The sequence below is a fragment of the Sprattus sprattus genome, assembly GCF_963457725.1.
Source record: "Sprattus sprattus genome assembly, chromosome: 13".
Classification (NCBI taxonomy): domain Eukaryota; kingdom Metazoa; phylum Chordata; class Actinopteri; order Clupeiformes; family Clupeidae; genus Sprattus; species Sprattus sprattus.
The window spans coordinates 17409272-17436973 of NC_137911.1; the positions used below are offsets into that span (position 1 = coordinate 17409272).

At 43.1% G+C, this 27702-nt stretch overlaps 1 protein-coding gene across 1 annotated transcript in view; it reads right to left on the bottom strand.

The window, feature by feature from the left end:
- The window catches only part of adck1 (aarF domain containing kinase 1), a gene marked incomplete at its 5' end in the record, with an annotated part of 122003 nt that extends 94762 nt beyond the window's left edge, over window positions 1–27241 (bottom strand). Inside the window, 2 exons of the mRNA XM_080849847.1 lie at window positions 26361–26444; window positions 27110–27241. Of these exons, the coding sequence (XP_080705973.1) occupies window positions 26361–26444; window positions 27110–27241 (216 nt within the window). The remainder of the gene's footprint in view (window positions 1–26360; window positions 26445–27109) is intronic.
- Window positions 27242–27702: the final 461 nt, after the last annotated feature.

Below are 27702 nucleotides of genomic sequence, written 5' to 3' on the forward strand. Positions count from 1 at the left end.
TCCATTGATGTATTTGCTAAACCGCAACTTACTTCAGGGCTAAAATTGAGTTGTTACAATATAGAGTTGTTACAAAACAGTTTTCACCTTGAATTCGTAAAACACTACAACCTTTTTATACCAATATTTACTGTCAGTTAAGGCCCCGTCACACCATAACATTCTGGTTAACGTTCTCTGAACGTTCTATTTCCAGCGTTCTAGGGCGAGGTGGACACATCTGGCGTGTGACTAACGACAGAATAGCATTTGACTGACGTATGACTAGCGTGGGACTGACGCATGAGGAGCGTCTAACAGCGACCAAGAGACGTGTCAGATATACATGAAACATTGGGGGGGGGCATACACTACACAATGTCACCTTTTCACATCCTTACCATTAGAAAATACCGATGTATACAATCCCTTCACATGCTAAGAAGTGACAGCGCTCTCCAGGTGTCAAAAGCCTTCTTGCCGTTCTCTGACACTCACTCGACAGTGACATGTAATTTAACAGTGGCCACCATCATCTGCCTATATTACCTGAACCTCCCCTTTTCAAATGGAGCGGGGATATAAATTCAGCTGGGGAAATATGTCAGGAGAAGGAGGCAGGGGAGGGCAAACATCAAGGATAAACCCTTTATAAAATGACTATCTACTTCTAACCTGAAATGATATAGTAACTATAGTAACAAAGGGAGTAGTACGTTCTGAAATACAGATCATTCTGATAAGGGTTTCCACGGGTCTACGCTCACAACCTACCATTGATAACCAGCCAACTACCAACACTTCACGTCAACGTCTGTTTAGTCAAAACCTTCTCTATTTAAGGAAAATTCTAAGAGTTCTCAAGAAATTTCTCAAGGCAAATAGGTATGAATATACTGAATGGTTTAATTTAGAGGAGATAACTACTGCTGAGCTGGTCCATGGAGCATCTCAAAGACTCTAGTCATAAGCTAAGAGCGATCAAGTAGAAAACCTAACCATCAAGTCCCTGTGCCCCATTTTATAGATCTAACCCCCCTTTGTTCTGCCCTGTTCTTGGTTTCTATTTACGTCATTAGGCTTAACGACATCGAGATAGAGAACGATAGGTACATCTATCTTAACAGTGTGCATATTGCATAGTTTGTTTTGTTTCTGTCATCAGACTTAACCACATCGAGATGCATAATTCACAGTTTCCAGTGATAACAGGTGCCTCGGTTTTTTCAGATACTTGTGGCATTTGCCGAGGCTTCTAGAGGAGTCCGTCACCTCGCCATGACCCCTCAGAGGCATCCGCCTGAAGGCCATGACTAAGCATGTCCTTGCAGAAGCGCCCAACTGAAGGCCCATGTCGCAGCCAAAAAAAACCAGACGCACCAAAGCGCCTAGGTGTGCCTGCTATGTGGTTTTTCAGAGAAAGCATGTTTGCCACGTGATTTAACATAAAAGGAGTCTTTGCAACAGGGTTTATAAGAAAAGGCATGTCTGTCTCATGATTTCTCCGAAAAGTTATCTGTGCACCGGGGATTATAAGAAAAGGCCTGTCCGCCATATGATTTATCCGAAAAGGGCCCTTCTCCCTAATGGCAGCCTTCTCATCTAACTGCTTCCTCTATTTGTTGAGATGTCCATGTTCCAGTACCAGCAATACACACATTATTCAATAATACAGTCATAAGTAGATACAAATACGACAAAGTGAACTGCATTGAAGACTATATCATGAGGCTAGGAGGGTCATGGTTTTGTATGAAGGCTTCTTCAAATACGGTAATGAAGTTCTCAACACAGGAAAGATCAAGGGCCTGCGATCTTGCAGAGAGACAGCACAGTACACAACTGCTCCTTTGGTTATCCCTCTAAATATTTGTTTTCAGTAATTAACCACATAAAAAACATTATAAACTGTTATTTCATTAATATAAAGATAACAAAGTAAACAGCGCCCTGATGATAAAGGCGCCGCTCCTGCTCCACGTCATGGGTGCAGTACAGAAGCGCTCTGTGTGCTGAGCTGTTGTCTGAAAGCTCTGTAATGGGATTGTGAGAAGGCTCCAGCCATGTCCTCATCATGGCAGATTAGCTCCAGCATTCCCTCGCAGCCTCTTTGGTCTTCCTTAATTGATGGAGAGGGAAGTTAAAAGGCTCCGCTGCTGGCCCAATAACTGCAGTGTGTACTTGTAATAACCAGTCTTCTCCCCTCAGAAAGAGGAGAGAGCGCAGAGATACAACACAGACGGATACATGCACAATACACATGTCTTGCATGTGGCAGGCGTCGAATGAAAGTAAACAGACTTTCTGTAGTCATGTCTTGGTGCTGAAAAGAAACAAGTTCACAGATTTCTGAAATCTGTTTTTTTTTTTTTTCATGTGACAGAGCAACGATGTTTGCTCCCAGCACTAAGAAGGGGGGAGGCATGAATATATTACTGAATGTCAAAAGTGAAAAACAAAAGAGAAGGGAAGAAGAGACAGTGGAAGAGAAGACGAAGAAAAAAAACTGTAGCAATTTAGCTCTCAGCCATAGCTAATTTCATGCTCTGCATTTTATTGTCATGCATCAGTAATTCCCAGCCCCGTTCAGCGCTCGCTCGAGCTGCACACAGAATCTGCTCTGCGTCGTAATCCTGCTCTCAAGCTTCCAACACCAGCAGCCCCAGCAACACCAGCTGTAGACAGGAGACCAGCACAGCTCTCTAACTCTCACTCACACACACACACACACACACACACACACACACACACACACACACACACACACACACACACACACACACACACACACACACACACACACACAGAATCCACTTTTAATGTAAACACCAATAGAGGTATCTACACACATTTCTCTTTTTTAAGATTTCAGGTATTCCAGCACAGCCCTTTAAACCACACACACACACACACACACACACACACACACCAACACCATTTTTAATGTGTCAGGAAAAGACACACCACACCACCACAGCCCTCTTCCACACACACCCCACTTTCAGTGTTTCACAGGGGCCCAAATGGCCCATTGTGATTGGCCCAAATTTCATTGGCAGAGGACAAAGTATGTCACAGGGCAATCATGTTTGCGTTAATAATCCCTCTATGTATTTAAGGCTGATACATTTCCCCACCCTTCTCCAAATCTCTCTCCCCTCTCTCAACCCCTCTTAATGTGTATCTTTCTCTCCATTCCATTCTCCATCCCTCCCTCTCATATGAACTGGTATAAATGTCATCATGGCATTATTATGATCATCATGAATTACAATCAGCTCAGATAAACATCCCTCGGTGCTCCTTCTCTGCCCTCTGGTTACCTGTGGCGGCAGAGTGTCTGTCTGTCTGTCTGTCTGTCTGTCTGTCTGTCTGTCTGTCTGTCTGTCTGTCTGTCTGTCTGTCTGTCTGTCTGTCTGTCTGTCTGTCTGTCTGTCTCAAACTCTGTGTCCTATGTCTGTCTCCCATGCTGTCTGCCCCTGAACCCCACCCCTAACCACATCACTGCGGCAGAGGCTCTTAAGTATTCAGAAGCGTTCCCTGAGGTTGAACCTGTCACCATTATGCAAAATGCTATTAATGAGGAAATAATGGTGCCATCACTCACAATTTACAATCCCAAGATGTGACGCATTTTAACCAACAATCTGGGTCACTCTAGTTTACACCCAGGACTTTACTGGGACAAGTTTTCTGTTATATGGGAAATATAAATTACTATAAATGTAATACTATTAAACAATTATAAATGTATTTTATATGTATGTTTGCATTAATATTCTGTATTATTGTTTTTCATTGCTTCTCTATATCTCACTGTTGCTTGGGTTGGTATCAATCTCGTTTGTAAATCAAGTTGGATGAAAGCATCTGCCAAATGAACCAAAGCAAATATATTCTGTACTGAATTTCGGAAGGAGGAAATCTTTGTTTGTTCTTTCTTTTCTGGAGATATAACTGAGAAGTGCCTGATGAAGTGCTTGGGTTTGCACAGTCCCATCATACTGGACTATGTTTTCAGTGTCTGTACATTTGTAATTGCTTCTAATTTTGCCCTGCTAAACAATAAGGTGTGTTTTTGTGATTGATATTCAGCAGTCAAACTAAATAACAAAGACATGCATTAAGACAGTTTTAAGACTATTTTATTTTGTTTTAATTTAGCTTGATTTTTTTTTCATTTTACTATATTTTTGGTCAAATTGGATTCTTGGAGTCTTCTAATTACAGATGCACTCCCAAAACATTACATTTACTTTCAGTCATTCAATCTGCAACAATTTTAATGTTAATGGAAAGGAGGGAAAAAAACAGTAGAGTGTGAAAAGTAAAAATAAATAAATCGCTCATAAAAAGAAATAATGTTTAGTCTTGAAATGCAAAGACACAAAAGGGTTTGGTTTCCTCATTTCACCTGAGCTTCACTACACAAATACACCATTATGTTTATAGGTGTGCCATCAATAACTGTGCTGGTCAATTTGCATCATCACGAGGGCCCATTCACTCAAGCCCATTCAAACACAAAGGCTCTCAACTCAAACCACCAAATAATGCAGCAATCTGTCAGCAAGGCGTCCAGCATGTGTGGTCCATCCGGCCATCTTTTGTAACAACACCTCCCCCTCCCATCTCCACTTCCAGCCAACAACCCCCCACCCCCCCGCTCGTGCCCCCCGTCTATACTATTAGCCTCTTACGACATACACAAGTCTTTAAAACACACATTTGTATTCTCTCGCTGACACTTTAAAGATGGACTCCTTCCATCCCATCTTGCAGAGGACCCAAGCACAGCACGTGGGTTGGGTTACCTCATTGTGTTGATTGTCATTGGTTCTCCCGGTTCCCCTAGAGACGGTTTCCACCGTCCACGAGTAAACAGCAACAAAGCTTATTATGTAAATGAGATCACCCTTGGAGAAGAGTGTCGACTGCCTGCCAAGCACCCATCCCACCAGCCTCAGGCACTGCCATGCATTAAGATGCATGGGAATACACACGCATACACATACTCATACATACACACACCCATACACACATACACACACACACACAGTACAGTCATACACCAACTCATACACATATGCACCATTACACACATGCACTCTTACTTGTACACACACACACACACACACACACACACACACACACACATACATATACACACACGCTCACTCACTCACTCACTCACTCAATCACTCTCCACTCGCCTGAGCTGAAATAATTTGTGACATGCTGATTCCACCTTGTTCGGCAGAGCAGGTCCACAGACCCCTACATTGTTTCCCTTGATGCCCTAATTAAAAGGTTTCAGATTCAAAGGCATTATCCAACTAAAGCCAATGTCAGTTTCTCTGTAGGCAATAATCACTACCTGACATATGAGGAAACATGTCATGACACAAATAATTTGTCTATAAAAGTATTCACCGTCATTCACAGATTAAAAAAAATAGAACCCTAAACCATTTTCAAATGCCGAAAATTTTTTCCAGAACCACAGTGCTGAGGTTGCCCTTGTTCTTAACACACAGAATGCCACTATTTCGTTCAAATTTAATGAATTGTTGGTTAAGATAGTGTTGTTGCTTTAGATTTTCTTTTGGTTCTTAAGACATCCTACTTTCAATAATATTTACTTTTTGACAGCCCAAAACCACCAGGGATGATACCATTATACATTTGAATGAGAAAAACTATGAGTATCAACGCACCAATCTGGAAGTCAACACCTAAACAAAGGCTGAGCTCCGGCTCGCGGCCGTGGCGTGTGCAGGCTGGCCAGGCTGGAGGCGGCGAGCCACCAAGAGTGACTATCTGGGCTCTGGGCAATCTGTCAGCCCCCTCAGTGCCCAGCAGAGCTTGAAATTTACAGAGAGGCTTCTCTCGGGCCTGAGCCTGCCCTGCCATGCATCGCTCACTCACTCACTGTCCTCAATCGCTCTCTCCCTCTCCCTCCTTCTGTCCCTCTCTCACTCACTCTATCCCCCACTCACTCTCTCCCTCTCCCTCTCTTACTCCCTCTGTCCCTCTATTACTCCCTCTGTCCCTCTCTTACTCCCTTCCTATGTCCCTCATTCTTTCACTCTCTCACTCACTCTCTCACTCCCTCACTCGCTCGCTCATTGGTGGACAACGCGGCTGGCAACATGCAAAGCAATCATGCATGACTTAATGATTAATAACTTCATAATAAAAAACATTCTGCTAATTTCATAACATGAGCAAGATTCTAAGCGTAAACATGGGTGGGTCAGTGAAATACTGGGGTGTGTCCACGCACAGACGTGGGAGTATACATTTGGGAGTTTTACATCTGTGTACATTAGTAAAACAACTTTTTCTAAGAAACCAACTAAGAAACTAGCTTGCTTGTTCACTCGCTCACCCACCTTAGAAACCAACTAACTAACAAGCAAACTAGCTTGCTTGCACACTTGCTCACTCACCTAAGTAACTAACTAACACATTAATGAACTAGCTCATTCACTCACTCACTCAATCACTCACCTAAGAACCCAACTAATCACTAAGAAACTAGCTTGCTCGCTCACTCGCCTAAGTAACGAACTAACAAATTAATGAACTAGCTCACTCGCTCACTCACTTCCTCCCCTAAGCAACTAACTAACAAATAATGAACTACCTCTCTCACTTATACGCCTAAGAAACCAACTAACTAACTAGCTTGTTTGCTCGCTTGCTCACAAACCATGCGCACCAGAAAATGTCAGTGTCTACATTTGAGAGCATCATTGTGTTCCCAATCCTGGACGAATTAGACAAAACCTCTGGAAGACAGCAAAGAAAGAACAACTCGATGTTGAAAACTACCATGCGTTGTATAAATGCACAGAGAACACATTCAGAAGCACTACAATTATGTTCAGTAAGAAGTAGACTGAAGGAAACTACAGAGCGAAACATCATCATAGATGCCTCCCCTCTGTCCTAATACATATCAGAAATGACAGTCAGAAATTGAGGACTCTGTATTTCATACCAGAGACAAGGCAGGCATTAAGGGCACTGTCAGTATCCAATGTTACCTGGTATCTTAATTGTTCCATTTGGCTTTTGCTGAGCGAATGCCTGCTATCTCAGGAAACACTCTCCATTTTGTGCGTCTGAATGCAGGAGACATCGGAGCGATAGTGTGAAAACCGATGAGAGCGCATTAATTAGCCTTCCACCTACCTATTAATGAGCACAGGCTGACTAATGAAAACAATTAGATAGCGATTATGAAATGCATAATTTTGCCCAGGCAGAGAGATGAGAGACAGAGTACACAGAGGGGAGCTAGAGAGAGAGAGTGATAGAGAAAGAGAGAGAGATAGAGAGAGAAAGAGAGATAGATAGAAAGATAGATAGAGAGAGAGAGAGGGGGGGGGGGAGAGAGAGAGAGAGATATTCATATTCAGCTACTCGGTTACAGTAGACATCATGTTCCACTACTCTGACCACGGCACAAGTCAACTCTGACAGAAGGGAACACAACAGAAAAATTAAGTATTTATGTGTGCAGCTGGAATTCGGGTTTTCAGCATTCCTTCAAACTCCCTGTGTTGGAATGCTAATATTTAACGCTCTGATTCACCATAACCCCCCTCTACACACACACACACACACTCTCCACCCCACCTCAATGTCTTGCCCTCCCTAGAGGAATCCCACTCAGCTTCAGAGAAACCTGCAAGGTTTGGTCTGACGTAGACCCATATTTACATCAGTCCCTCTCAACTGTTTGCTCAACAGTGTCAGCAAGCACTCGTCACAGAACAAGCATTGCTCCTGTTCCCTTCAGCACAAGGCCAAGCCCACTTTAGACTACTGAGGGCTGCCATCTAGTGTTTGCAGTGAGAACTGCAAAACAAACGGTATCCATCAATCTGCCAGCTGAAGATTTTGCTCTTCAAAGCGAGGAGTGAGCATCAACATATTAAAGGACTTCACAGAGTTCTTTAGCAAGCTGCTATCTTCCAGACGGACTCACTGATGACATGCAGAGAGCATCTCCAGACGCGTTCTAAAAGCTTTTCCCAAGCCTCAGGGAATGTACTTCCTCCAGAGACGTTGAGCTGACGGAACAACAATTACACTCTCCCTCCGAGCATCTAATGCTCTTCATTAATAACTTCAGCAGACAAACTAACAGGGCCAATAAGAGATTCTCAATCTATCGTGAAGAAAATAATCAGTTAGGATGTGGATAAAAAAAACAACAACCCCCCCACCTAATAATCAATTTAACTGCATTTATTTAATTTCCAAAAGAGAAAGCATCCCTTATTTAGGAGCCTATCCTGCCTTACGGGGATCTTATTGCAAGGCGGAGAAAAAGTGATCAGCATCAGTACCAATTAGGAAACAACTAAACACAAGGCTCTAGACAGTTTAACACACTTGAATGTTTTCCACAAACAACCCTGGGTTAACACAACACATTTTTGATTGTTTTCTTTTGTTTTGTCAGCTGGTTTGATATTGATGTTATTGGAAAACTGTGAGGTTTCAAATAAAAAAAACAAGAAACAAAACAGAGAAATAAAACTAAACAGAAATATTTGAGGTTCCTGAGTCACCATTTATCTAAAGTTCAGACCGGAGTATTGGGTATTGTGCCTGCTGTTTGGACCCTAGCCAATCTGTCGGATCAGGCATCTCAAACCCCTCTCGGACCCCTTTCGGACACAATCCCGCCTACAAAGCTCAAATCCAATCAAAAAGGATTTGGAGATTTCAGTGAGACAAATGAGTCTGGTCTTTCACTTCCTTGTTTTCAGTTCAGCTGCTCAAAATAATAACCAGCGTGGCAGGAGAGAAAGAAGAGGAGATGGATGCTAGCTGGATGCAACTCTAACCTGAGGGCATACGCTATGCATTTGCATAACACATACTCCAGATGTATTCTGAAGAGAAAATTTACAAGAATTATTAAACTTCTATGAACCTAAAGACCTCATCAAAACGTTACATATATAGCATTTTTGTGTTGCCTTAATGGCAACGGCTGAGGAAAGCCTGAAATTAGGCGAGCTTGTCCCCCTCCCAATCCCTCGTTTCGCCTCGTTTCGCCTGCTCTTTCATTGGGCTGATTTTGAAAGGGGGAAGCACAAAGCCACATCTGTGTGACTTTTGGCACGTTAACTGCAATTATGTGTCACACAAGGAGAGAAGAGACACATAATTGCCATGCCATGTTTGTGAAACAGGCTTTTCACAGACCACAGTAAAAAAAAAAAAATGAAAATAAATAAAATCACGGGCCGCCATCAGTTAAGCTATTCTTTGCATATAGTGGAAATGATTTGAAACACTGCAGCACATTTAGTATAACGAAGCACAGTGCTGTGATTCGCTAGAGAAATTTAAAGGTAATGGAACACCACATTTTCTTTGAGTTCTCAGAGTTGAGAGACGAGACTCCATCAGGAACATCTGTCCTTTGAGCTGCTCTGTGGCCTGTGTGGGACCTGTAGCAGCCAATAACGTAATGGAATACCTGCCAATAATGTTAACATTTTTCTGTTCTCATCATAGTAAACGTTGGTAGTGTAATAACTAGCCAATAACGTACTAACGTTTTGCAAATAATGTAATAAGTTATTACATTATTGGCTGGTTATTACATTATTATCTGGGTAACAAAAACATAAATATGTAATAACTGGAGCTGATATTGTAATGATATCCATATATCACTTCATTGGAGTCTTTTTTGTTGGCTATGAAGTGTCACACTTCCATGACATTTACCCAGTACCACTTGGACTAGAAGGCAGGGCTGGCGATAAGTCTAACCATCAAGTTACACAAATAATGTGAGTGTGTTTTCACAGAGTTAGGACTAAGATCTGGCAGTCAGGATATTGATGCCGCTATTCGAAAGATGCAACAGTAGGGCTAAGTGCTATAAAAGTCCGACACCTGATGATTAAATAATGTAATAACCAGTCAATAACCTAATTACGAATTACATTACAAAAAGTTACAAAAAGTTATTGCGTTACTGGTTCAGAATTGTATTAAATTATTGGTACATTAATATATTATTGACTTTTATTACATTAAGAACGGAAAAGGTATTACATTATTGGCAATTACTACATTGGTTGCCACAGGGCCGCACCCCTTAAAACTAATCAGAGAGGATGGGGGTGTGGGGTGAGGGATGGAAGGACATAGAGGGAGAGGGGGACAGAGAGGGAGAGAGAGATAAATAGAAGAGGAAATAGTGAAACAAGGGAAGGGAGAAAGTGTTGAACAGAGAGAGAAAAAGGGAGATGATATCAGAGAAAAAGAGAGACAAGAGACAAAAGAAGAAGAAAAAACTGAGTGAGAGAAAGATGGCGAGAGAATGAGATAGAAAGATGAAGATGGAGAAAGAGAGTGAGTATGGCTTCATCCTCAGCCTGACTACTCGTCCTTTTATCAGCTGGGTCTCCAGAGTGCTGCTTCACCAGAGAGAGTAAATATTCCAGCGGCCCTAATCACGCCCTAGCCATTCTTCCCCTTAATCTATGAGGTGCAGGCATACGCAGTCCATGGGAGCAGCACCCTAATTGCCTCCTCGTTTGACTTAGAGTGCAGAGCACATCCATCTTCTCATAAACAGCTAGGACGAGCATCTTTCACAGCTGTCAGAGCAGACGGACGCTGTGACTGCTCGGCTAACGCAGGTGGACTAGCAAGGTATGGAGGAGGGGCAGGGTTAGGCACCTCATCAGGTAGTCATGTAAACGGTGCACTGCAAACCATCCACATGTCACTGATCAAATATTACAATCTTTACCCAAATCTGTGAAAACACGCAAATAAATTGTCATTTAATTTTAATTTAGTCAAACAGCATTTCCCTAACCAACATCTGCTCCAAGCCACGACTTACCTTTTTCTTGCATATGAACAAACATGATCAATCGGCTAAGATGAAATTCAACAAAACTATAGTCTGTGTACGACCAGGAATGCGTCAACAAGTAAGGCTGGCATCAATATTACTGATGTGTTGGTTACAAGCGACAAACCTCAGGACTGACAGTCCGGTGATGTCAGCACACATTTGGGAGACCTTCAATTCTGGCCTATTCCATTGTAGGAGTGCCTTCAACAACAACAACAAAACAAAAAAAATATATTTTCAAGAAACTACTATAAACTCAAAACACTAAGCTAAGTATTTGTGTTATTTTTTTTCTGTGTTTGTGGAGCTCAACTAGTAGGGAAACTGTCAGGTCATGGGTTCAAAACACCGGGGAACACAATTACTGGCTAAAAATGTCTAGGTGTAGTGTACAGTACTCTATGCCACTTTGAATAATGAAGTCTGTAAAATTAATAATTGCAAATGTAAACAAAGACAGGCCTAAATTCAGAAGTTGGACAAATAATAAAATGATAATTTGACCATAAACTTTCAGAGCTGTTTTTTTTTCTGTCTCCGTCCTCGTCTTCTTTGACTTTGTCTTTTTTTGACGCTGTAACGCCCAGACTGGTCAGCAGCTCTCTTCCATCAGATATGAATTATTCATTAAGGCTAAGTAAGTACGCTACCTTTAATTGCCCCATCAGCTGTTCCTATTCAACATAATGATATGCTAATAGCCACGGTGAGTGAATTCCCCTCAGAAGCCTCCTGTGGGTGCCAGGGAAAGTGTTTAGGATTGCATAATCACGCCATGATAACAACATTTGTGTACACCGTTTCCTGTGCCTTGTGTTTCCATGTCTGTGCTTTAGATCAGCAACGGCAGCAGGAGATGGATAGACTCTTTATCAAACACCAAAGCTAAAGTAAGCACTGCTGTGCCGTTGCCAAACCGGCTAGGGATGGACACAGGGGGTCTTGTTTTGAAAAAGAGCCTATGGGTGATTATTTAGGTGCCAAGTTCAAACAATCACCTCCAGACTAAATAATCAAAACACTATTTTATGAGCTTTCTTTTTTATGAACTGGGTGAGCAATAGAGTATCCCAATTAGCTAGTTGACTGCAATTTCATTAATACACTAGCCTATTTGGTAATAAAGTGTCTTTGGTTTCACAGTGCAGCTGTGATGCCAGTTCTTTATTACTGCAACTGACAAATCAAAAACAGCATGAACGCTCACAATCAGAATTTAACAACCAAACATCCTTTAGACTCTAGCACAGTGCCGATGTGTGATACGTGCAAGAACGCACGAGGAGGCATGAAAATATATTCTCTCTCAATTACATTTAGCTCTGATGAGGTGAGAGCTACTCACTGAGCTAGGTGATTGGTTGCATTACCTGGCCCTCTAAGCCAATCAGCGCATCATCCCTTGAGACTCCTTCAGCCTAAAGAAGCCTGTTCAAGCACCACGACTCATTTCACCACTTCAGCAGTTTGTAATGATTAATTAGGTCTTATTTATAATATCTAAATGTCAGGGTATGTTTGCTCACCCTCTACTCTAACCTCACACAAAACCGTCTGAATACACACACATACACTACACACACACACACACACACACACACACACACACACACACACACACACACACACACACACACACACACACACACAAATACGATGCATTAAAAGTTACAGTGGTTTCAGAACAGTACCATGACAATAACATAGCAATGCACTGCACTGCACGTTTAGCTTAAAACTGTTGACATACACATCTTGAGATAAGATGAGGGATGATCCATACGCTACAATCCTACAGGCACTGCAAGCTCTAAAATGCTGCAATAATACGCAACAGTAGCATGTTTCTTCTTTGTGTGCCCATCTGTTATCGCTGGATCCATTGCATGCCTTCAGTACACACCGCTGGCTACTATTTCAGTCAAACAAAACCAGTAGAAGCCCTGGGCATCCTCAAGCGAGCACCTTGTAAAAAGATCCACTGAATTAATGAATGTTGGCACATAGGGTTCTCTCATCACGATCATCAAGAATCGCAGCCTTGTTATAATGAGTTGAGGAAGGAGACTGTAGTCGTTCCCTGGGCCTCAATCTCCACCCTAATGTGCCCCATCATGTTGGGCCCCAGACTCTCTGGGCGGTGGTTGGGCCTCAGACTCCCTGCGTGGTGGTTGGTGGTGCGGTCTATTTGTTCTCTCCTGGGCAGACAGCGGTGTCATTTCAGGCTATACAGAGCACAGCATGGCCGTGGCTTCAGATTTGTTTGTTCAGCTTGGCCCCCCTACCCTAGACCACGCAGGTGGCAGGAACACAAACACACACCGCAACAGAAATAGCCCACCACGGGGGGGGGGTTCTACACACTCTGTCTCTCGTCCCGGTTACACACCAACACGCAGACTGTGTCACTGCAAAAGACTGCTGAGGAAGCACAAGACTGAACACACAGTGACTGTCTCACTTATGAGCTTTGGAGCAGATAACTGATAGTGACCGATTCAGAGTGATTCCTACTGATTTCATACTCCTGCATCACTCATACTCACCAGCCATTAATTTTCCATTCACACTGGCACTCATTCTTTTCATAACAGCCCTACATCGCACAGTATTGTAAGCTGATTCCTATTAATTGAATTATCTTTACACCACCCCAAATGCACTGCCATGTGATGTTGGTACTGATGTTGAACCAGAAAGTTGTCCCACATGGTGGAACCAAGGTGGGACAAGGAAGTGTTTTTCAAGTGGATGGGAGTACTCAACTTTTGCGTAAGCTCTTACAAAATGGGTGAGTGCCATATGGTCAGTGCCAGTTGGTCTGGTACTAGTAGTTCTGTTACCCCCACCCCTATTCCTGACAGTATTGCCTTACCCATAAAGTCATTCATACTTTATTCCTGATACGGACACAGACGCAGATCTACCAAATATGCTGAGGCATAAATACTGTAAACCTAAACCCAAAGGCGATCTCAGAGGCATTAGAAATGGCTACTAATGGGAAGGGTTTAAATTCTTAGCTAGCTATGCGGATAGTTCATTGATTTCTTAGTGATTTAGACCACAGTGATCCAATCAACCCTTTAGGTTGGATAGGAAATAACTTCCAACCAACTGTTTCACGTGTGCCTTTCCTATCTTCTACGTTAGTTGTCCTGCCGCGGCATATAAAACGAATCAGTCACCACTTCATATCAGGAAAACAGACGTTTCAGCCCACCAAGATATTTCTGCGCTGTCTGTACACAAATAAATCTATACATTTATAAGTGCTGTCTGATTCACTTTAATATTGTGCTTCAATTTTAACAATCCAGTATTGTAACACTATCTCCACTAAGGCTGCAGCCCAGTGTTTACATGTGTTTTTGTCTTGACCTCTAAGCATACACATCTCATATTCACCCCAAATATCACTCCACAGGCTCAGGCTGAGCATGCACAAGTCTTTAGCTCTCAGCAACCTCTTCATCAGTGGCAAAAACCCCAATCCTCATCTGACTTCCTCAGGCACCTGCCGAGCCCTTAAGTGACTTAATGATTTGATTGCTTCAGCCTGTGCATATGCTCCGTTTTTCCAGGCGCAGAGAGAGAGAGACAGAGAGAGAGAGAGAGCGCGAGAGAACCTGTGGACTGATGAGAACAGCTTTGTTCTGCCATGCGTGCAATTCACTTCTGTGCTCGCTCTCATTGTGTCCCTCGTCTCCCCTGGCCCATTCCCAAACTGCCTCTTCATTGGTTTAAATGACAAGCGGGAGTCTGGGGAAAGTGCAGCCCATCTACAGTCTGGGCCCCGCTAGATATTCTACTATACACTATTAACACTAATAGAACGCCACATGGCAACACCGGTGAATAAATGCCCCTGTGAAAAGGCCTAGGAGTCATCTACACCGGCCCCCTAATTTTACTGATGGGCAACTGGCAAAGAGCGATGCAACAATTAACGGGCAACGTCCGCCAAACATGTTAGCAAAATGAATCAATTTAATACATTTTTCTTGAGAATTCAATACCATGAGCAAGATTCTAAGCGCAAATATTGGGTGGGCCACCGCAATGCTCAAACACGCCACATGATAGCTTTGGTGAATGTGCAACGGACTTTGCTTGTTGATCGTTGCTTTGCTCATTGTCGGTCAATGGAATTAGGGCTCATAGATTTCAAATTAGGCACTACAACCATACAGTGTAACCATCCCAAACCTTAGCACTGAGCTATAGTAGATTAAGTAATTAATATTAACTTCAGTGGTAACCTTGTTTTAAGTAAGTAGATATGTTTTTGCATTACAACCCTAGGCATTGCATCATGTTCTTTGTGAACTGCTCCCTGAAGACTGCAGTCTAAATGTAAAATCCAATGATGAATATGGCCGAGGTGATGGCAATCAAGGGGAGAAAATCTCTCTGACCTTCATCTCCTTTTCAAGAAATTCCGCCATTAATCAGACAGAGAGAAAGAGGGAGAGAGAGAGGGAGGAAGAAAAAAAGAGAAGAGAGAGTGAGTCCATTTCATCGACCAGCCTCCAGATTACAGCTACTTTACCTCACAGTCGTTAGACTGAGCTAATCAATTACCACATATCGCACCAATTAACCGAGGAGCCGCGGCACTGGTGGAAGGAGGGAGTGACTGGAGTTAGCGGCCCCAAAACGACTGAGGAAATGACTAACAACGAGAGCTGCTTCAGCGAGCGCTCAGATCGGCTTCTGCTGCTGCGGTGCGCCCAGAGCACCTCCTTCCTGGGACTGTGCCGGGGATGTTACAACTGTCGCCAAATCACCGTCTCAGAATTGAGAGCACTTAAAAGATTCAGCAGGAGACCGGCACTTTAGTCGGTGATCCAATTAATACCTTGTGTGCTCCAGGGTGTGGAGAAGGAGAAGGAGAATGCATGAAATGTACATCTGTGTAAGGAATACGTGAGCGGCCCTCGCCTGCAATGGGTATCATGGTACCATTTTCCAGTTCAGAGATTGCTGCATGACTGCCTTTTGTCAACTTACATTTACCATGACAGACAGTTTTCTGCATGTGGGTTACGGACATGAAATCTAGGAGCAATGTCATAACCCTGAACTCAGTAAAAAAAAAAAGTAATCTGTCCGCACACATCTCCGGATTCTTTTGCCAGTCTGAGAAGACAGTGGAGGCATTTCCCTGTTAGGCCGGCATCAGGGCGCCATCTCTCCAAGCCCAGAGCAAGTGGAGTGGAAAAAGCTTGCACTGAAGCTTAATGTAGTGTGCAAAACCCTCCCTGTTCACATCGAAGACCAGCGAGCAGACATGACATTGGACTTTGGATTTCACAGATGGCCTGTCCACCGGGGATAAAGGTGAGCTGAACACAGTCACAACACACACACACACACACACACACACACACACACATGAAGCGCACACACACACTCAGATGTAGCCTATTGCACGTACAGGGAACTAACACACACACATGCATTCAGAGATTTTTGGATTACACATAAAGGGGATAACAGACAGAGCAATGGTCAAATCTCTGTAAAAAAAAATTGTGACTTTGCACATGTGCATTAAGTCATTTCTGTTGTGGGTTCCGGTTTCTTCCACTTCATAGCAGAAATATCTCCATATTCCATTTTGTCAATGACTTCAGTTGTTGCTGAAGATGCTGTCCTTTATTCAAGACGAACAAAAGGAAACAAATGTTCTGCTCTCTCTTCCACTGCTCTCGACTCACATCACACTCATGTTACAAATAGTGATGTGCGAGTCCTGAGCCTTTTCCTAACCTGGGAGTACAGAGTGTGCGTCTCCCATTACCCCGGCTCCTTTCGGTCTTACACCTGCTGCTAACACCAGACGACAACGTATACAAATTAAAGCGACAAATTGGGTCACTCACTACTCTCCTTATAACTTGCAAAATATCATTACAACGCCCGAGTACTTTTGCCTAGCCTTAAGCAAGTATCTGCCAGAAGTTCCATAACTTATAGACATAAGGAGGTGCCACCATGAGCCATCGTTTGCCTTGGGGGATGAAGGTGAGGATTTCACAACTGTAAGACAAATACTGCAATACAGGCTAACTTAGTAGGCTAACACACAAACGTTGTAGATTTATTTTTAAGTAGCTAGCTGACCACAATGCTAGCTGAATTTGAATTTATTTTGAGCTTAATGTACTGCCTAATATCTAATGTTAGAAGGAAAATGCAATGTAAATCAAAATTACAAATACACATACAGTAGACTGCCTCCCTCACTGCTGCATAGCTGAAGTTTTAATTTATTTTGTTGGAGACTGTGGGTTCGTGTTTAACCGTATGATTTCCATGCTCTTGGTGATGCTGACTCAAATGAAGCGGGATCTTTTTAGTGACTGACTCAAAAGAACTCAAGTCCATTAAGTCATGAGTCACTTTGCCAAATCCAACTAAAAACCCAGTCAGGGTTGTGTCCCACAATGTCACACACACCAGTAGCCAACGTCACCACTATCAGCGTGAGGAGACAGATTCCTATTAGCCAGATCAAATAGCTATTTGTACAATAAAAGTATAGATTTTTTTCAAAATGCTAATATCATACCGTTTTCAAACCCCCAGTTCCGCTGTACTTTTTCAGTATCGGTCAACGTGCAACCCTACTCCGGCTCCCCAGCCAACTTTGCTGCCTACACAGCTGTGCTGAACCCCCACGACCGCATCATGGGCCTGGACCTGCCCGACGGAGGACAGTCAGTACCCACACTACCTATATAATGCAGCTTATATAATGCAAAGGCAGAACTTTCTAGAACAGTGAAATCCAAACTGTGCAACACTACACAAGGGCTGAGCTAAATTAAAATTCCAACGATTATGAAAATAAGATGATCGAGACAAACCGATTCATGTACCGCATTCCATCTCCCAATGATGCTCTTGTTTGTTTTGTGATACAAATCCACATTTGACCCTCCCTTAAAAGGTCCAAATGCTATTTGTCCAAGGTTTTTGTGGGGTCAGATCAGATCTGATGTTGTCGGAGAACTTAATGGCCAATACACAACATAAACCCCCTCGCCATTCTTGTGTGCCTCTCAAAGTCAATTTCAGTTTTCACCAAAACAAGTCAAAGAAAAGTGTCAACAGCTCTGACACTAGAAGTCAATCTAAACTCGAAAAATTCCTTGCTTTCTGACAAAAGCATCAGTTGAAGGGAGATCTTCTTCCCTTCACATCTAAGTCACTGCTGTTCCCACACGGTCATGCTAACAAAGGCATTATATGTCATTACCATCACGCACAGTCAGTCAGTCAGTCAGTCAGCCAGCCACACTTAACACTGGACACTAATAACAGCATGACATAACTGCAATATATGAAGAGCTTTCCCCTAAAACCCATATGGTTGTCCACTTGAGGGTCCATCAAAGCCATCAAGGAGAGGTTAAAAGGGTTATAGAGGGCCACATGGAGGTGAAGAGAGAGCGAAAGAGAGACTTTTTCACACTCAGAGAGCCATCAAGGGAAGCTGTTTGACCACTTCCAAGGCCGGTGCACGGGCAGCTAGTACAAAATGCCTCCGAAAATTGAAAGTAAAGCTTCCACTAATATCCACTCTCGTGGAGTTGTCTTAGTTTCCAACAAATCAGTGTGGGCCTACGTTACAGCACAGTACTTATCTTAACTGAACAACTGTGCATACTAGTCTATTTACTATTTCTAATGAGTATAACCTATAATTATAAAATTATATTCCATAAACATTATATGCTTATGTCTGCACACACAACCGCACCACTGCTGAAAAACAATCCTAGGGAAAGAAATGAGTGAGTGATTGTGTTACATAATCGTTATCTCAATCAAAATACTTGTGATTATGACAGACAGACACGCACACACACACGCACACACACACACACACACACACACACACACACACACACACACACACACACACACACACACACACACACACACACACACACACACAAACACAAACACAAACACAGAGACAGACACACACACAGACGCACAGATAAAACCTTTCTGATGTGTGTGTAAGGAGAGTAAAGACACCCTTCCCCTCATGTGGTCCTAACACACTGCAGCTCCCTGGAGAGCAGCAGCTGGTGCTCAGCCATGCCTGAACAACAGCAGGGCCCACTGACTCAAACACACATAAGGTGGAGGGTTGGGTTGTTGGCATAGTCACCCGAGCAGGCCAGGGCGATGACAGACCCGGAGCCTGATGCCTAAAGACAATGAACTGCCATGGGAGAATTACCATGACACACAGCAGGGGGAGTGAAACGCAGCGTGGAACATTTCAATTGCATTTTTATTTATTTATACGCATATATTAACAATGAGTATTGTCAACTGACAGCATCCAAGGCCTGAACACCCTAGTGCAAGCCTGAAAGTAACAAGAAGACACCTTCTGCAGGACCCGGCTCACAAAGCCGGAACCCATCTCCATGACGCTCAGAGGAGAATAAAACATGGAGAAAGAGAGGATATCTACATGGCATATAAGGGTCAAGACAAATCTGCCTCATCGACGACAGCTGACCAAGACAAATGTCCAGAAACGCAAAAGTTCAACATCTGATTGGTATCTGATAGCCAAAAGCTTGAAAACTCTTAGTACTAGTAGTAAGCCCTTTTCACAGAGTGTGGATACTATGAACTCCTAAAAATAGGTCAAAATAGAAATACATATCAGATTTCATCAACTTTCCACATTAGAAAGACGATCATGATTGACTCCTGCAGACACAATTCCTGTCGTCACATGAACACATCAGGCTCAGACTTCCGTTAATGTGAGTGATAACACATCCTGGGAAAACAGGGCAAAGCAAAAAAATATCCATCATGCCAAGCAAGGCTATGAAAACTATTAACATATGCGATCAATCACTATATTCATTTTAACTCCAGACTTCTATGGCTGAAAGTGACTTGCGCTGATGATCAATGCAAGACACGCTCAGGCGAAGCGGCAAACTAACAGTTTTAGTCACTGGACCCCTGAACTCAAAAACTTCCCCCCTGAACACAGAATCTTCCCCCTCCCCACGACACATGCCTCTAAGCTGTGAAATTCACAATGCGCAAACTGTGCATTCGCATTCACACCTCACTCTCTCTCTCCTCTCTGGCAAGGCCCAGGGGGAAGCTGGTGAGAAGTGGCAGGATTGGTGGCAGTGGGGAAAAAAGCCCTTGCGATCAGCCCCACAGTTACACGGAGACGGGCGTCAGTGGAGAGGCGGAGAGTCTGCTCAGAGCCAGCGGGGCAGGAGTCGTTTACCCCATACCCAGGCGTGGTGAGGAAAAACAGATTACCTCCGCGCCCGGGCTGATGAAGGGCTGGGGAAGAGGGAGGGGGCATACCTGGCATCCCGCCTTGAGGACTATGAATAATGCAAAGCAAGGTTTGGCACTCAGAATCACAGTCTGGAGACTACACGCAGAACCCCCGTAAACACACACAGATACGTAGTATGCACTCCGGAGAGGAGTGTCTTTGAGAGACTTGGGTTGTGTGTGTCTGGGAGAGGGGGGGGCAGTCTGAGTGAGGGTGGGAGTGAAGAGTTGGTGGTAGTTGGTTGGTTGTTGTGGATGTGTGTGTGTGCATCCATGAGGGGGGCACAAAAGAGGCTTGGGCTGTGTGTATGTGTGTGTGTGTGTATGCGCGTGCATGTGTGCATCCATGAGGGGAGTTGCATCCATGATTTGGGCTATGTGTGTGTATGTGTGTGTGTGTGTGTCTGTGAGGGATAAAAAGCTGAGACTTAGGCTGTGTTTATGTGTATGTGTGTGTGTGTGTGTGTGTGTGTGTGTGTGTGTGTATGTAAGTGTGTACATTCTGGTGACAGGGGGAAAGATGTTTTAGGCACCAGTGGGTGTCCACAGTGGGTGACCTAACAGGACTGCTGTGATGACAATTATTAGCCCAGTCTGTGGCAGACAGCATCTTTGCAGCCATTGTCCTCGCCTTACACACTCATCTTGAGACGGCTGAGAGGGCCGTCGTGCTATTCTTCCCTTATTACAGGGTCTCTGTTTGGAGTTTTCTGCTGCAGACTCTCTCTCTCTGAGAGAGCAGCGTGTAGATGGTTGTGGGGTAAATATCAGATCTGAGGCTGTCAGAGATCTTAATGGCCGACCCACAACATAAACATCCCCTCCCCATTCTTTTGCCATCCTGAGAATTTGTTAATTTTCACCAAAACAAGACAAGGATGAGTCAGGAAAAGAATAAAAAGCTCTGACACCAGAGGCCAACCTAAAAATCTAATTGTAGGACTTCCTGGCCGCCTGACTGAAGAGCATCAGTTGATGTGCGATCCTCTTCCCTTCGCATCTATATCACTGCTGTTCCAACACGGCCCTGCTAACAAAGGCACTCTATGCCTATGGCATTGCCATCACGCAGAGTCAAGCAGTCAGTCAGTCAGTCACACTTAACACTGGGCACTAACGGCAGCACGACATCACAGCAAATATGAACAGCTTTTCCCTAAGAACTCCCTCAATCAGGTTGTCCACTTGATGGTCCATCGAAGCCACCAGGGAGAGGTTAAAATAGAGGGCCACATGGACAGAGAGAGAGAGAGAGAGAGAGAGAGAGAGAGAGAGGGGAGAGAGAGAGAGAGAGAGACAGAGAGAGAGAGACTTTTTCACACTCAGAGAGCCATCAGGGGAAGCTGTCTGACCACTTCAAACTCCTGTTCATGGGCAGCTAGCACAGAATGGCTCTGAATATTGCAAAGTAAAGCTTCCGTTTGTTCCACAAGGTTTATTATAAGGTTTGGCTGGTCTTCGTTGTATATACAATGCCTGGATTTAAAAATGTGTAGATTTTTCATTTCAGTAAAAAAATTGCCAACCAGAATAAATAGGCATGTTATCATCTAAGTGATATCTATATCTATATCTCAATGCAGCTTTATTTTTTTTTTTAATAATACTTTAGGCCTCTGAACTGACTTGTGGAAGGTGAACATAGCCATAATGTGTTCAGGAGAGCTTTAATGTCCTAAACACTGTTTGATGAACCCTGTGCTCCTGGGAGCAGTGATTGGCTGGCCTTGAGGCCGTGCCTCTCAGAGGGGCAGGGCGAGCAGCTGGCTGGATCCAGACTCAGAGCATGGAGATGGGTAACTGTGTGGAACGCTTCTCATTACTACAGAGGCAGCCTCGGTGTGCGGCGGCCATTACGGCTCTACGGCATCTGGGAGAGAGCCAGTGCTCCCGTACACCAGTCCCGGGAATGCTGGGACAAGCAGCTCCTGCTGCAAACGGATAGGGATGAAAGGAGGCATCAGAGCCAGCATCACCTGTTTACTAAATACTGGAGAATTACCTAATTTTCTCAAAAAATTAAAACAGAAAACTCAATAATAAATGCCCCAAAGACGCCAAAAGAAACAGGCAGCACTTTCAATGAGGAAACATACCACATTACAGTACTTTGGACAGCGGCAAATACATGCTGTTGAGGTGAAGCTGACTTAAATGTTACCACTACATCTACATTCCTCAAGCGTGGTACACTGCTTACGTGCAGGCAATCCAAAAGATGTTTATATCCGTCACATTACACATGCACAAAACAAAACAAAAAACTGGTGGTGATGGTGGTGAAAAATCACCTCGATAATAATCTAAAACAACCTCATAGCAACAACTGATCTGGCTCACCTCTATGGCTTCATAATAATTACGAGGCAAATCTCTCCTATGTATTAAATCAGAGAGCCTGCATTAATTTTAATCAGAGGAGGTAGCCAGGCATGACCACAGGCCCCCCTTGGGAGGCCGACAGAGGGAGCAGGGCTGGGCTGGGCTGGGCTGTGTGGTATGGTGTGGTGCTATCATGCACTCCCAGAAAGGGGCACAGAGGTCACAGCAGTGCCAAAGCTTGCTCTTCAGGGTTCAGTGCCTCCCCCTAGCCACCATGACGTGACTTATCGGAATGGGTGAGAGAAGTGACCTTTGAGAGTGCAGGTTGGTGTAAAGGCACCTGCTGGAGCTGGAAGTTGGCCTTTCCAAACTTGGGAGCGGCGAGGTGGGGGATAAACAGTACCTGGCATTTACAGCCATTAGCCTGCTATTAGGTTTGCCACTTCTGCTACTAATCCATGTCCCGGTCATACGAGTATGTGTGCTTGTGTGTGGAGTACTATGTTACCTGATGTGTTCAATTATAACCCATAATAACATGGCAGGTATGAAGGCGTGGAACATAAAAGGCTTTCGAGTGCATCAGCCTGCGGGGGGACAAGCTGTAGCAGAGCGGAGTATTAAGTACAATAGTACAAGACCACACATTAAGGTCAAACAACCCTTGCAGGTTTGCAAAGTGCATTTCAACAGAATTGTTCAACGGCCTTAAGGCTGAGGAGAATGGAGTGTGTGAGCAGAAAGGGAAAGAGCGAGAGAGAGAGAGAGAGAGAGAGAGAGAGAGAGAGAGAGAGAGAGAAATAGAGAGATAGAGGAATGTAAAGACTTTTCTAAATGGGTCAGGTATCCTAACATATAAAAGTGCTGTGTTTACGGCGCAGCGCCTCCTCTGTGCTTTTTTTCCCAGCGACTGGTGTTATCCTCTGCTGGGCGCCCGGGCTTTGAATTCACCTCAGACGCCGCACCATAGCCTGGCCCTTTCAGCATAATCCTCAGATGCAGCGCTAGCAGCCAAGGCAATTTCACAATTTGTGAGAGAGCTGGGAGAGAAAGTATCTACTCAGAGGACTTATCAAAATCAGAGCAGTCTCCAGAGTCTTTACAGGGGTTTTATGAGGTGAACGATCAGGTGAAATGTAGCAAAGCCTGGATGTTAGAGAACTCTAAATTCTTCAAATAAATTGTACCGCTTCCAAGTAGAGACTTTTTTTCTTTACAAAGTATCTGCACTGAGCCAGTAGGATGATCAAGAAAGCCAAATATTATCCGCATCTTTTATCCAAAAGTCACTTCTTTATATTCTTTCAATGCATGTATAACAGCGGCTAGCTGGTACACATAGCTGTGCAGTGTTTAAACCTCACACGCTGATGCTGTGCTAATGCTAACCCTAACCCCCATGGGTTTTAGCCTTCCTACAAGCACGCACGTCTCCCATGGCCGAGGTTGCAAGTTCAATTCCTGAGTGATGCTGTACTTTTTTTGTACAATATATACTACATTTTCAGTTTTTGAGGCAATAATGGCTACAACATTCATTCATATCAAGAATATTGCTGTCAGGCAACTTCAACCTTTAACTCAGTATTCCCCCTGACCAAACCGAAAGCAAACAGTACAAAACAGTCTTTTTTCTGTCTGCCTCTTGAGTCCAAACAGATTTTAAGTGCTCAAACTCATGTTTGCATTGCCATTGTCATGTCAGCAAGATTTAACAACCGATCACATGTCCCATTACTGCGGTGCATATATTAGCAATAACTGTTTAAATTTGTTAACACAGCTAGATACTGTTGAAATTGTAATCTCAGATTACAAAAAGTTTAGATAGTGGCAGAGACCAGCTGTTTTCCAAAAGCATCTTTCACATCTGTGAATGTGACAGTCTGGCTTTAGTTTTACAAATAATTAGCATTTAAAACAGCTTTAAGTGTCTTCCTGTAAGCCTTTTTTAGCCTTTTCTTGCCTTTGTATTTGCATGTGCGTGTTTCTATTTCCACTTCCACAGTACCACCATCAGTGAAGGAGTAGATAATCCTGGTTTGGAATAAATATATCTGCATTGTAAGCCTTTTACTAATACTACTTTCCTTCCGAAAGAGAAGAACACCATGACCATAGGCCAATTTCGACTTATAAGTCTTCTTAATGTGGATGGAAAGATCTTCTTTAGTATGGTAGCAAGGAGGTCGGCCTCCTATTTGAGGGCAAAACAGCTTGATAGATATTTCTGTGCAGAAATCAGGATTCCAAAACATAGTTTAGCATGAAGGCAGAGACCCATGTGTTGTATTTCTGGACCTTGCTAATGCCTTTGGATCAATGCAAAACAGTCTGTTGAGGAATGTCTTTAGTTACTTTCAGGTCCATAAGAAGATTTCAGCGCTAGTCAAAGCATACCTTGAAGATATTCAGTTGTGCCTTAACACAATTGATTTGCATAATGTCTGGATGCACAATTTTACAGTTGGCTGTGATAATGGAGGTCCTTATGAAGGCATCTAAATGGGTGGTGGTGAGAGGCTGCAGGACGGCACCCAGTTACCGCCCAACCGAACTTATAGGAGCTTTAAAGCAGCAATAAGTAGTTCTGTTCCAAAACTAGCAAGCTTACTACCTAAAAGGCATGCAAAACCTTTCAAACACAACCAACTGTCCAGTTGGTGCTGATAGAAACTTGCCAACACACCAACTGGTGTCTTTTGGCAGTATAGCTGGTCATGGTGTGAAAGCTTTTCTTCCATTTTTTAGGGCGTTCCAGCCAGGAACACAGAACTACATAGTGCATATCGTAGATGGCTAGTGAGAAATACACAGGTGTTTATCTGTCCTTCACATGACCATATGCTATCAAAACAAATTATAGGATGGTACAAAAACAAGTTCCCTATAAAACCATACCTCAGAAAGTGTCAAATTGTTGAATAGTGTTGCTTTAAAGGAGTGGTTTGAGGCTGCTAAAAAAAACAGTAGTTTTGGACGAGGCTTGTATTATGTGAAGAAGCCTGTTGTCGCAATATGTTTGGGTGGCTAAAGTGACCAGGGTTAAAAAATAAATAAAAACTGTACCCTGGCTAGCCTGTGGCATGCAATATATTTATGAGAATGATGTTTAAATAATTAAATAATGCATCCTTCAGACAGTGATCTATGCATGTGAAAACCAGATTCCACTGTTGAGCCTTCTGGAGGTGTTGTGGGCCTAATTCAGCAAAACACTGATGAAGGAAGGTGCCCACTTGACAACTCCAGTTTAATGCTCACAATTCTTTGCATCTTTGTTGTTGTTACCCTTAACTATTGTTAAGTATCCGTATGATTGTTGAAGTGTAGTTGTTGCAGAGACAGGGAGGAGACAAATCACTGACAGGAAAATTACTGGGGGATATAGGAGGGAATCGATAATGCTAAACAGGGCGGATCTGTACCTGGAAGTCCTGCCCTGTATTATAAAGAAATAATCACATTGTTGTAACGGGACAACTGACGTTTTGCCTCCCCTACACGTTCTGTATATTTCAACTGTTGCCATAGTAATAGCCATGTGGCGAAATTTAGTTCCTGCACAATGAGTGAGTCAACACAAAGTATTTTTTAGCCTTATTTGGGCGGTTGGAGAAACAATGTTCAATATGATAGGAACCTGATCTCGTTCGCCCAATATAGCAGCCCGGAGGTGTTGCCAAGTGGCAAGACAATATGGTCATTGGTGTTTGTATGTTGTTATAAAACCTAGGCTCGGTTACTGGGTATAAGTACTTGCATGTGAGAGCAAGGTTTCAACTGTAATTATCGCTCTTACCTTAGACTTGAGGTCCCAATACTCCTCTGTACCATATGCCACATTGCGGAAAGTGGTAATATAGTCATAGCTGATGAATGCAGTCTGCAAATACAGAATAATCCCAAAAAATATGATAAATTACAGATAAAGTTAAATAAGTACTAGACACAGTATTTGCATCTGAGATCAAAAGCAATTATACGGATACAAATACACCTACATACATTGGCAGCATTATTTATGATTAGATAAGAGGGTGGCAGGTCGTTTAGGTATAAATATCTGTGTGACATTACGCCTTGTAGCCATTACTGAACATGAATAATATAATGAATTAATTAATGAATGAATGAATGAATGAATGAAAATCTTGGCAAGGGTTTGACGTAGGCTAAACTTTGTGTAGGACTTTTTTCTATTGTATTTATTCCATTGGATTTCACCAAAAGAATGCATCAATGTAAAAAAGAAACTCTTTGATTTTTCTACGAACAGCAAATCAGATTGTAAATCAAATTCATCTGCCCACATGTTTAATAGACTGCTGATGTTTCTTTTTCATATCAGCTGTTACAGTTCAGTTATGCTTTAGCTAAAGTTCTGAGGGGATATGGACTGCAGTCACTAACATTTACTTACAATAACTGTCAATTGGACAGAAGTTATCGTTTCAGCATATTAGAGCAAGACATTCAACCATAGCATTAAAACCATGTTCTGTTATAGACAGTCAGTTTGACTTCTGAGGAAGGAGGAGGAGGACATACCGTTGCCGCTGCTCTGCCAAACCTAATAACGCTGATGTCATTTAGGTCCACATGCTTGTTGTGCAGGTAAAATCCGGACGAGGCGAACACAGCAGTGGCGACAGTGGACACTTTCAACAGCCGTCCAGCCATCGGAGGCACTACAAGAAAGTATTTTAGCAAAGTTTGTGTGTGTTGTCATTTTTTCCGATTCATGTAACAGAGGTAGTCTGTACAACACTGCTACGGAAAAGCAGAGTGACACTGAATACATGTACACCTCTCACATGAAAGCTTGAATTCATGTATTGCCAAACACAACAGTCATTTAACAGCGACACCATGGGTCAGGTTAAAAGATTAGAGAGCAAACATCAACCACGACAGTAATGGAGTGGGGCGATGAATTAAAACATCTCGTAAGTACATTTATGATTAATTAGGGCCAACACAAAATGATGACATTTGTTGTATTAACTGAAGGTTACATGCCACCTAACCTAGCATTAGCTAACCCAGGCACTTTACTATATTATGCAACTGGCAAGCTAGCCAGTTTCATAACTAAACGCACTGGGACTGAAATAAGTTAGTTGCTCGGGTCAAAATGTCAA